At 37.0% G+C, this 12,839-nt stretch overlaps 1 protein-coding gene across 1 annotated transcript; it reads right to left on the bottom strand.

Moving 5' to 3' along the window:
* On the bottom strand, positions 1 to 10,481 carry LOC130872816 (olfactory receptor 8B3-like). Its single transcript, XM_057767093.1, has 2 exons — positions 10,468 to 10,481; positions 1 to 937 (listed from the first exon to the last, which is right to left on the bottom strand). The coding sequence occupies exons 1-2, from the start codon at positions 10,479 to 10,481 to the stop codon at positions 1 to 3; spliced, it is 951 nt and encodes a 316-aa protein (XP_057623076.1).
* Positions 10,482 to 12,839: the final 2,358 nt, after the last annotated feature.

Below are 12,839 nucleotides of genomic sequence, written 5' to 3'. Positions count from 1 at the left end.
TCAATACTTTCTTTTAGTCAGTGTCTTTTTCAAGGCAATTTTAACATCTTTGTTCCTCAAGCTGTATATTAAAGGATTCAGCAGAGGAACTGTATTGGTATAAAAAACAGAAGATATTTTACCTTTATCCATTGACATGGCAGAGGAAGGTTTGAGATACATAAATGCACCTGATCCAAAGAATAGAGAAACAGCTATTATGTGGGAACTGCAGGTGTTGAAGGCCTTGAACCTGTTTTCAGTGGAGTTTATATGGAAAATATTGGAGAGAATGAAACCATAAGAAATAAAGACAGTAATGCTGGGCACAATGATGTTGATACCCACAACAACAAAAACCTCCAGCTCATTGATGTAAGTACTGGTACAGGAGAGCTGAAGCAAAGGGAGGATGTCACAAAAGTAGTGATTGATGGTGTTTGCATCACAGAAAATCAGTCTCAACATGCATCCAGTGTGAGCCATGGCACCAGAAAATGCCATCAAATATGAACCAAGCATAAGGTTCAAACATAAATTAGGAGACATGATAATATTATACAAGAGTGGATTACAGATGGCCACATAGCGATCATAGGCCATTGAGGTTAGCACATAACACTCAGAAATGGAGAAAAAGCTGAAAAAGAAAAGCTGGGTCATGCATCCACTATAAGAAATAATGTTTTGCTCTGATATAAAGCTCATTAACATTTTGGGTGAGAACACAGATGAATACCAGAGGTCAACAAAGGACAAGTTAAAGAGGAAGTAGTACATTGGGGTGTGAAGGTGAGAATTCAGTGCAATCAAGATGATCAATCCGAGATTTCCCAACACAGTGACCACATACATCACCAGAAAAAGGATGAAGAGTGGACACTGGAGATCAGGCTCCTCTGTTAATCCCACCAGAAAAAATTCAGTCACTGAAGAGCTATTTACAGGAACCATTCTTCTTTAAGTGAATCTATGCACATAGTCAAGAAGAATCGTGTTAGAGGAAAATGCAGCCATTCCCACAACAGCCTTGCATGTAACATAAATTAACACCTACAGAACTTACCTAATAGTTATCTTTTTCTCATTCAAATTCTTTTGGCATATACACACGTATATAATATTATTTCATATTCACTCTTCTTTCCCAACTATTTACAGATTCATCCTTCTTCACTACCTACCATACTATATTATCCTCTTTTATTCATCAGGCTAATTTGTGCTGTTCATATATTCTTGAGAATGTAGCCTTTCACTAGGAGAGCTGACTTACCAGAGGGTATTCTCTTAGAGAAGCCTGACTCTTCCTCTCCCCGAACCTGAAAACTGCCAATAACTCCTAGCTAAGGTTGTGACTTCTCATCCCTCTCCTTTTTAAATGCTAAGGTTGGCTTGTAATGGACTTGGAGAGATCTTGTGAAAGTTTTTACAACTACTGAAAGCTTGTATATGTAACTACCCTTCTGTGTTCAGAAAACATGTTATCTTTATATTCATCTATCTTCTGGCTCTTAGACTCTTTCTGCCCTCAATTATCAACAAGAAAAATAACAAAGTACAATATTAAACGCTTCCCACAGATGACTATCAATACTTTTATATGAAAAGGTGACTCCCGAAAGCCAAGGAATATGAAATGTGAGAGCAGAACCAAGAGAGACTCATCATCCTCAGCATCAGTTTTTCCATGTCTTGAATTGTCCCCTCACTGCTGATATTGGAAGTATATACCCTGGCAACATGTGCTGGCCTCTAACACAGGCTAGACCTTGAAAACTGAGATTAGTACATTGTTCTGAAAAATCAGAAGTAGTTTAGCTAATTCAATGTCAAAGATAGTAAAACTATGAAAGTAGAATAGCTTGGTTCTGTCCAAAGAGGAGGAACAACATAAATCTTCAACCTTTCTTAAAATCGTCAGTGTATCTTCACACTCTCCATGACCCACTTTGAGTGGATACTTACATCATTCTCACTTGAGTTTCAATGTTCCACACTAAGAAAAAGAGTGACTTATATCCTAGATCTCTGGAATTTAGTCTTAAAGAAAATAGTAATGTAAATTTACTTCTAAACTTCCCATTTAGGGGCTGGAGAGATGGCTCAGTGGTTAAGAGCACTGACTGCTCTTCCAGAGGTCCTGAGTTCAATTCCCATCAACCACATGTTGGCTCACAGCCATCTATAATGAGACCTGGTGCCCCCTTCTGGCATGCGGGCACACATGGAAGGAATGCTGTACACATAATAAATAAATAAATCTTAAAAAAATAAATAAACTTCCCATTTATTAAATAAAATATACAGTATTTCCTCAAGCTTACTTACTTGGATGATCCTGGAAGAGCAATGAAATTACAGTATTTACAGTATGTATCTAGTCAGTGTCTCCAAACTAAAATTCATAACTTCTTATCATAACTTACAGACATCTCAAGTAGTGGAGAAATTTTTTCACACATTTACCTTTGATAAGTAAGAGTTTTAATATGCAATTAATGCTTTAGTACACTCAGTTATAAACAGGGTAGATAATCACAAAATTCTCAAGAGAATAATTTTTATGTGTAATATGGAGATAAGTAGTTTACAACTGTTCTTTAGACATTAGTCTGTCATCATTTCCTAAGGGTTTTCATTTTTATTCAGGTTTACCTTCACTTTAGGGATTGGAAATCCCCCAGAGAAATTGAAAATTATTTTTTTATAATTCATCAAGATGATTGAGAATGAAGTGCAGTACCCTAGTTCATTAACACAGAAAATAAACAACAGTTATGAACTCATAAATCTCTAAGGAACTATGAGGAATCTGAAAATTAAGTGTGAGTTCCCTTCATCCTGACCTGCCATGAAATCAGTGTCTGTGGATCTGATAGGGAAAAATAAGCTAGCTTCTAACCATGCACTGTTCTTGACATTGCACTACAAACTAAGGAAGAAAACTTAATCTTATGAAATGAATGTGATGTACATATACATATCCAATTCCACATTTTGTTCACAGATTATCCACAGTATAACTTTCTGTCTCTCCTGTTCATAGGCTTTTCAGGATAACACAGTATCCACTCTGATCTCAAATGCCACTGAGAAAGGTATGGTGGTTGAGATTGGCAGTTTGCATACTTAATACTCTTAGGTCAATATAGGGGTAAATATTGAAAATTGTTGCCTACTGATTTCTGCCTATAGAAGAAAGAAGTGCATGATACTTCCAATGCACAAAAACATCCTTGAATAAAGCAGATATTTGGCTACCATCTAGAAGGCTAGGTTATAGTTGAGTATTGATGGTAGTTAAGATTCAATAGTCTTGTTTTCGGTTCCAGTAAGATTAGATATATGGATGTGGACTCATGATCACCACACTCCTACCCAATGTGTGTCAAAGACATAAGATATGAAAGCTCCTAGCCACACTACCACCTGGCATCTCCCCAGAGTGGAAGAAAGTATGTGAAACGTCATAATGCAACTTATTTTGATACTGCTGTGCAGTTGGTTTCAGTCTCTGCGGTTTCAGAGCACTGACTGTGTTTGTCATATTTTGAACACCTGGTAGCCACTCAGGACAAAACAAAACAAGAGTGAATGCTATATTCAAGCCCATAAAATAGTTAATACCAATATTTTTCAAACTCTTCCCAAAAGTTAAAGAGAAGTGAGAACATCAAAATTAATGCTATAAGTCCAATGTTACTAAAGTCAAACAAACAAAAATCATCCCATGAACATCTTTTAAGTGACATTTTGTTTCCTGTTTGCTTGTTTGTTTATCTCAGCTAAGCATGTAGAGGTTAATTTAGAAATTGTTGTTTAAAAATATTATTTTCCACTTTCCTAATGAGGATATGTTTCCGTATATTTATGTCTTAATAATTTCTTTCATAAAAGATTGGTAGATTTTATTGTTTCTGCTCTCTGTTGGGCTGCATTAGGATGCATTAGTATATATGTTTACTGTCTTCATTTCCTCTTCATACTACTCATGGTTAGTTTACTAAAATGCTATTGATAATTAAATGCTAATATTTATAGTTTCTTTAATGTTTGTATTAATTATAGAATTTTATTTTGTTCATTGGAATTTTGATAGAAAGGGCAATATCCTCTTTAAAGAGAAATCATCCTTCAAGATATCTATTTTAATAGCACAATAGCAGTTGTTGGTTTTTCATGCTCAATGACTATTTTCTAGAACTTTCAATGCTATATTTGATGGAGGAAGGTCATTGGTTAATTAATGACCAAGAAACTGCTTGGCCTCATAGGTTAGAACATAGGTGGGTGGAGTAAACAGGACAGAATGCTGGGAGGAAGAGGAAGTGAGCTCAGATGCAGGGCAGCTCCTCTCAGAGCCAGACGTGATTCAGCCAGCCGCCAGGTCAGACATGCTGAATCTTCCCGGTAAGCGCACCTAGTGGTGCTACACAGATTATTAGAAATGGGCTAAATTAATACATGAGAATTAGCCTAGAAGAGGCTAGATATAATGGGCCAGGCAGTGTTTAAAAGAATACAGTTTAAAAAAACTTAAAAAAAAAAAGAACACAGTTTGTGTGTCGTTATTTCGGGACATAAGCTAGCCAGGCGGTCGGGAGCTGGGTGGCAGGAATGCAGCCCGCAGCTCCTTCAACAGAATGGGCCCCAATGTGTAGACAACTGCATCCACAGAAAGCATGAGAAAGCTTGGGAAAGAATAGAGTAAAGCACGTTTTCTTGGTAGCAGCAATTTCTCGGGTCTGCTCTGCTTGCTAGAGGCAAGCAAGCACTCTCATCTAAGAGAGGCTTCCTGACTCAGCTTTAGCTGCAAAACCCTGCAGCTCATTAAGAGGTCCTGCCACAAAACACTTAGATGGTATTGATAAAAGTTGACTGCATGCTTGTTTGTTTTCAGCCATAGCAGAAAAAAAAGTTGTGCTGTTTTAAAAATGCTGGCATTCTGGTCTGTACTGCCAGGGCAAACTCTGACTCTTTCAGACAGCCAGGCCGAGTGTGGTCTGTGAGCAGAATGCTGCAGCTTGCTTGCTGGCAGGGACCTCAAAACTCCACAGAGTTGTGGCCATAAAAATGGTTACAGCTGGTACCTCTGCCATGAGGCTGGAAAGCTAAGGAATGGACTGGATGCAGCCGCCAAAACCAGGGCTTTAATCCTACCCATATTGCTCAGTAATTTAAAGGCTCGTGTGGTCAGAAAAAGAGAGATATACAGTAAAGAGAGATTCAAAGACAAAGAAAACCTTTAAATTATTTACAGTATGTTTAAAAATATATGCAGGCAAAAGTTAAAGTTCTTAAAAGTAAAAAAAAGGAAGAAACAAAGTAGTTGGGTGTGGTAGTACACACCTTTAATCCCCACACATGGGAGGCAGAGGGAGATTGACCTCTGTGACTTCAAGGTGTGGTAGCACATACCTTTAATCCCAATGCCTAGAAGGTAGAGACAGAAGGATCTCTGAGAGTTCAGGACAGCCTGGTCTACAGAGTTATTCCAAGTCAAAGATATACAGAGAGCCTGTCTCAAAAAGCAAAAAATAAAAGTAAAAATTAACAAAATAGAGGTTAAAATAAAGCCACACAAAGATGGAAAATACATTGAGAATCTTGATACTATATGCTATTATGCTCTGTTTGAATTGTTTGAATGCTGAGGAAGGAGCAACAGATGCTAAAAGATATTTGTTTATAAATGTTGCTGAACTAATCCAACATATATATTTTGAAAATACCTTGACTTCAGAATTTGGATCTAAGGATATGATACTTTGGAAAAGAGTTTCTTCTTTTGTTTTCACAGAGGATGAGACTCTATGGATTACTTCTATCACAATATGGTATGATAGACCATGCCCTCCCAAAAGGTTGCTGTGAACACCCTCAAAAAATTACTTTGCTCAACTGCCGACTGAGATGAACCTAGCAGACAGGTTATCCCATAAAAGACCTGAATAACAGTGCCCCCATTCAGCAGGAAGCAGTTTGGAGAGAAAAAACTGCGCCCATTTTCCCAAATATTGTTTATAAATGTTCTTTTACATTTAAAGGGGGATATGATATAGATATGAATCGTTTGCATTGATAAAGATTTTGCATTAGTGATTTAAATTTAAGTTCAATTTCGTTATAGGTATATGTATTTCTGACCTTGATTAAGGTATTGTGATTGTGTAGTTCATTTAAAAATGTAATGTATATAGGTTGTTAATAGATAATCATAATAGTCAAGTTTGTAGTCATGTTAGTTAAGATTTTCTAGATGTACATAGATGTATTTTAGATAGGCATTCTTCATATCTTTCAAAGATTATGGAATATTGCATTTTAAATGTTTTAATAACTTAGGGTTTTTCATAATGAGACACGTCTGCTCCTGGCAGCATCAATCTACTTCAAGAAGAAAGAAGATGGGCATCAAAGATGCATGTTATGGAGTTTGATAGCCATTTGGGCAAGAAACTGCTCTTGCCTGGACTATTGTATAAACTGGACACAGAGAATCCGCAGAGAGAGGACTACTGAACTTGCCTAAAGGTGAGATGATCTTTTGGGGTTCCTGATTCATGAAAGAGTCTGCGAGACATTCTGCAGGACACAGCAGATAGTGACTGAACTGCCTTTGAAATTTCCTGCTTTATGGAAATGTCTGCTGGAAACTATGGGCCTGAAGGCCGATTATGGATGCCCAAGCAGTACAAAAGAACTTTGGGTGACTGTCCAGGCAGTGAGATGTCTCTGTCACTTCTAGAGTTTTGGAAGTTTCTTACTTCTTGTTTACTTAGGTAATATTATATCCTTCTGGAGTCTTCGATGCAGTTGAAGAATAGATAGTTATAGCTGTTTTCCTTTGTTATGATAAAAGATAAAATAGATGTAAATATTGTAACTGTGATTCTTACCTGATAACTGTTTTGTTATATGTAATTTTGATGTTAAAGCGAATGCCTTTCCTTTTTGTTTAAAAAGAAAAAGGGGAAATGATAGAGTAAGGTCATTGGTTAATACAGAAACTGCTTGGCCTCATAGGTTAGAACATAAGTGGGTGGAGTAAACAGAACATAATGCTGGGAGGAAGAGGAAGTGAGCTCAGATGCATGGCAGCTCCTCTCAGAGCCAGAAGCGATGCAGCCAGCCACCAGGTCAGACATGCTGAATTTTTCCCGGTAAGTACACCTAGTGGTGCTACGCAGATTATTAGAAATGGGGTAAATTAATACATGAAAATTAGCATAGAAGAGGCTAGATATAATGGGCCAGGCAGTGTTTAAAAGAATACAGTTTGTGTGTTGTTATTTCGGGGCATAAGCTAGCCAGGCAGGCGGGAGCTGGGTGGCAGGAATGCAGCCCGCAACTCCTACTACATATATTGAATAAAAATTTCAAATGGGTTATCAATGAAATGTTTATCATAGAGTCCTTGCTTCTTATTTTACACAATATTCTCTTTCTATTAAGGTTTTGTTATTTTCAGAATTACCTGTTTTTTACAGCACATTTTACTTTCTCAATTTTTCATGTATCTACATATGTATTTGGTCTAAGTACTTGTTTTATAGGAGTTTGTAGTATATATACTTTGTGTGTATGTGCATACACAGGTACATATAGATACACATTTAAATATATATGCATACATGTGGAGGCTGTACCTTATGACTTATGTGTATTTTGTTCTCTAGACCAATGCTTATCTAGGGTGATGAGCTACAAAATACTCTAACATAGAATACTATGATATTATATGACTCAACACAAAGTTACTAAGCACAGAGTATCCTACAAACTTGAATAGGAACTGAAATACCTCATTTGGATTCTGCAATTATACTTTATGACAACTATGGAAATCAAGCAATCCTCTGTATGTTAAACATCACCCCTAACTGATATACGGAAACTACAGTGAAATAAATGGCTACTGAGGAAGACAAAGCCTGAGAAGCAGCTGGGATTGCTTTGCTAGAGTCTGTCCAAGGCCTGAGCTTAGCGGTAAGCAAGAGTGGTCACAGAAGCAATGGTTGACAGAAAAGTTGTAGGTTGCTTTCATGACTCTAAAGTCAGATCTTAGTGCCAGTGACAGATGCTTGGTTTCAGCTTTCTTAACTGGGATTTTAAAGAAACAGTGGAAGACCTCTGAGTATTACCTGAGCTACACACATGACATTTACACTGATCCACAACTAAAAAAATGTCATATTTATTTCCCAGCACAGCTCATGACTCATTGAATAAATAACTATTTGGACCTGAGAAATGCCAGCCTTATTTATCCTCTGGAAATAAAAGAAATAAACACATTCAAAAAATGAAAACTCAATGTGCCAACAATGGTCCTCTAAAGTGTAGTTCTTGGTTAGTGCATGTGGATCTCTAAATTCTATATCCAGCAGTGTAAAACAATAGCAGTGATAATAATAGCACATACTTGAAGGAATAGGAAGATGGATAAGTAATTAAGGGCTCTTTCTACTCATATATAGGACATCCATTTTGCTTTCAACTCCCAAGTAACACACAATCACCTGTTATTCCTGCTCTATGAAATCCAGAATCCTTTTCTAGACTCCATGAATACCTTCTCACTTAGACATGCATGCACACCTGTGAACACACACACACACACACAGAGAGAGAGAGAGAGAGAGAGAGAGAGAGAGAGAGAGAGAGAAAATAAACCTTTAAAAATAAATACGTATTTGAAAAAGTTCATTAAGGAAAGGTTTTATTGAGATAAAGCAGTTTAACTGAGAAAATAAAAAAAATTCAGACTGAAAATTAGATATAAAGTCAATATTTGGACCTGGCATACAGATCTGCAGAGAATATATATGTCCAGTGTTTCATTTGATTTGATTCCGCTAGATTATTTCCAGTAAGGCGAATCTTTTATACTTGAGATTCTTCCTGGCAACATTATTGTTCACATAAATGACAATCTAATTAAAGTTTTATAATATTTTATTAGAAACTTGGCATTACTATGTTTGGATAAAGAATGCACTGAAGCACATTTGTATAAAACAAATAACTTATACTGGGTATGTGTTGTTATAAACAGGGTATTTACAATATACCTGATCCTTTCATGTACTGCTTTTTTATGTGTCTTACTAATGATAAAATTGAGAAATTCACATGTTAGATAAGTATATTACCACCGAGTTTTAGACTAGCTTGCCTCATCTCTCCCTCCCTTTATCCGCTCTTTCAAATTTGACTTTCAGACATTTTTTCTAAATTCCCCTGGTTTGACTGGTACAGATCAACAGTCCAGGTAGGCTTCAACTTTACCATCTATTTATCTCAGCTTCCTGAATAACTGGAATAGCCAGTAGGCCTCATCAGTCAATGGCGATATAATCCTTCCTGATAGAAACTTCATTCATTTATGCCTTCTCTATCTGATTGTGTTGTAATAATTTTCTGGAGTTTGCATTATAGATCAAGAACTTAAGTGAGACTTCATTTTCTCCACCCTGCCAAATAAATGGCCTAGAAAAGTGCAAAAGGTGTAAAATTGGTCCTAGAATAGTATCAGGAATATCTGGAACTAACCTGGTATACATCAATGCACAGAAGAGCGAAGAAGGAGAAAGAAGAGACCCCAGTCAATTCTGCCAAACATTTGGACCACTGATATTATGACCAAGGACCAATAATGAAAGATGAAATCAGAAAAGCAATTTTTAGAATAAGACCAAGTAAAAAGGTAAGTAAATAAGTAAAACTCCACTCAAAAACAGTAATTTACTTTCTTTTTTTTCTAACAAGTATTTCCAAGTTAAAACCAAGAATATTAATACAGGAACAAATAATAGGCCAGTGTAAATGGTAAATTAAATTTCATGTATTTAGAAATGCCCAGTACCTAAAATAGACAACACATTTCTTACAAGGCAAAAACAACTAAATACTGAGTTAAAGGCTAGAAATGGCAAAATGACAAATTTTTAACTCAAGATATTTTTTTTAAATCTGCTATAGATAAACACTATCCTGAGTGAGGTATCCCAGACCCAAAAAGAGGAACATGGGATGTACTCACTCATAATTGGTTTCTAGCCATAAATAAAGGACATTGAGCATATAATTTGAGATCCAAGAGAAGCTAAATAAGAAAGTGAACCCAAAGAAAAACTTATAGTCATCTGCCTGGATAGGGGAAGTAGACAAGATTGCCGGGCAAAAACTGGGAACTTGCGGGTGAGGTGGCATGGGGCAAAGGGGAAATGGGGTGAGAAACGTGAAAAGGGGAGGATGGGGGGAGCTTGGGGAAATGGGATGGTTGGGATATAGGAAGGGTGAATACGGAAGCAGAGAAATATATATCCTAATTAAGGGAGCCATCTTAGGGTTGGCAAGAGACTTGACTCTAGAGGGGCTCACAGGTGTCCAGGGAGATGTCCCCAGCTGGTACCTTGGGCAACTGAGGAGAGGGAACCTGAAATGACCCTATCCTATACTGATGAATATCTTGCATATCACCTTAGAACCTTCATCTGGCGATGGAGCGAGATAGAGACAGAGACCCAATTTGGAGCAACGAACTGAGCTCTTAAGGTCCAAATGAGGAGCAGAAGGAGGGAGAACATGAGCAAGGAAGTCAGGACCACGAGGGGTGCACCCACCCACTGTGACAGTGGAACTGATCTATTGGGAGCCCACCAAAGCCAGCTGGACTGGGACTGAATAAGCATGGGATGAAACTGGACTCTCTGAACATGGCGGACAATGAAGGCTGGTGAGAAGCCAAGGACAATGGCACTAGGTTTCGATCCTAATACATGAACTGGCTTTGTGGGAGCCTAGCCTGTTTGGATGTTCACCTTCCTGGACCTAGATAGAAGTGGGAGGACCTTGGTCTTCCTGTAGGGCAGGGAATTTGGACTGCTCTTCAGTATTGAGAGGGAGGGGGAATAGAGTGGGGGGAGAAGAGGAGGAGTGGGGATAGGGGAAGGGAAGGGGGGAGGGGGCAATATGTGAGAGGAGAGGGAGGGAAATGGGAAACGGGGAGGAGGCAGAAATTTTAATTAAAAAAGAATAAAATAAAATAAAAATTTTCAAAAACAAGGGTACCACATTAAAGAAAAATATAAAATGAGTCATTTAGGCTTAAACTATAATTTTTTGAAGTTTAGTTTTACAAATACTTTATTTCTGGCAAGAGGGGATAACAATGATTAATATTTATGACTAAGATTTTAAAATAATGGAATTACCTGCAAGTTTATCAGAATAGAAAAAACTTAAACTTGTTAAATCACCTCACATGAAACAAAAAAAAATAAAATCTGCTATAGATATTTTGTGCTTTCTAATTCTCTATTACTTCTAAAAAACATTGTTTTAATTTGTTCACCAAAAATTCAACCTTAAAAAATCCTTATCTTCTAGCTGTACCTTGATCAATCTGCAACTTAAATTTTATATGAGAATAGTACATGAAAGCCAAGGATACAGAATTTGTCTTCAGTCACTCTTTGAGTTTAACTTTGCTATTTAATAACTTGCAACTTATCCTACCAAGAAAAAAAATATCCCTAAACTATTTCTAGAAATTTTCATAAAAAAGTTAAGGCCATGGGGACAGTTATTTTCCTGCCTATTAGGGAAAAAAAAAACTCTCTATTTCTTCCAAAAATCTCCAGGGCCACATGCTCTCTTGGACTGTCTTCACTCTGCTCTATTTCCTATAAATGCAGCCAATATACATCTCCCAGTGTAAGAGTGCCTATTACCCAAAGGTCTGCTGTACCATGGAGGAGTGAGCTGTTTGTTGTCCCGCCTGCCCAGCTAGCTTACACTGGAAATAATCACACAGACACTGTATTTATTTGAACACTGCCTGACCCATTTGCTCTAACTTCTTATGGCTAATTCTTACATCTTAATTTACCCCATTTCTGTTAATCTGTGTATCGCCACATGACTGTGGCTTACCAGCAAGATTCTAACCAGCGTCTGCCTCAGGCAGGAGATCCATAGTATCTGCCCTTCTTCCCAACATTCAGTTTGTCTACTCTGCCTACCTAAGTTCTGTCTTATCAACTAGGCCAACGCAACTAAAGCTGACCATGGATACAGATTTGTCTGTGGTTCATCTAAGAATACAGCTAAAAGAATTTTTTTAAGTACTCAAAGACACCGAGAAAATCATGAACTACAGAAGTGTAAATCCTGTCCTTGAAGTGGTATCCTGCAACTTGGAAAACCACTACAGTTTTTAACATTCCCCATAAACATTTTCTTGTATAATTTGACTTAAATCCATGAATCACAAAAGACAGGAAATAAGTGATATGTTGCAGTTCATGATATGAAGGAGGATGTTCATATATGCAGAAAATCAACATATCAGCAAAAATTCAGAGATTCCTTACCTTTGCTTTTCAATGTCTATAGAAGAGCAATTTTGGATTCCCAGGTATAGGTTCTTTGTTTCTAGTCAGAGAATGTAGTTAAGACTTAATAGTTGATGTACTCTAGAAATACTTCTGAAGTACAGATGATATTTTGTGATTAGACACTTGAGTGTTTTCCAACAGCATAGGAAATAACTTTATAATCCCCACACTGCCAGATAAGGCTATGTTTTCAATGTGACATAAAATACTTAATCTATTCGCTTATAAGTAGGTAGAAGTATAGTTACTCCCTTCACAAGAGGATAACATTTGAATATAGGAAGAAATTGAAGGGGTTGCATTTGCAACTTGGATTATAATATGCCTTTGGTTTCTAAAAGACTTAAAATTTTATACAAATTTCTCTTTGGGAAGATATTCCCTCTTGCAGAGATAGAAATATAATCTTTAATTTACCCAATTATTCAAATCTGTATAGAGGAATATGCTGTT

This window comes from Chionomys nivalis, chromosome 4 (genome assembly GCF_950005125.1).
Source record: "Chionomys nivalis chromosome 4, mChiNiv1.1, whole genome shotgun sequence".
In the NCBI taxonomy this organism is placed as follows: Eukaryota; Metazoa; Chordata; class Mammalia; order Rodentia; family Cricetidae; genus Chionomys; species Chionomys nivalis.
This window is presented reverse-complemented; position numbering and strand designations above follow the sequence as displayed.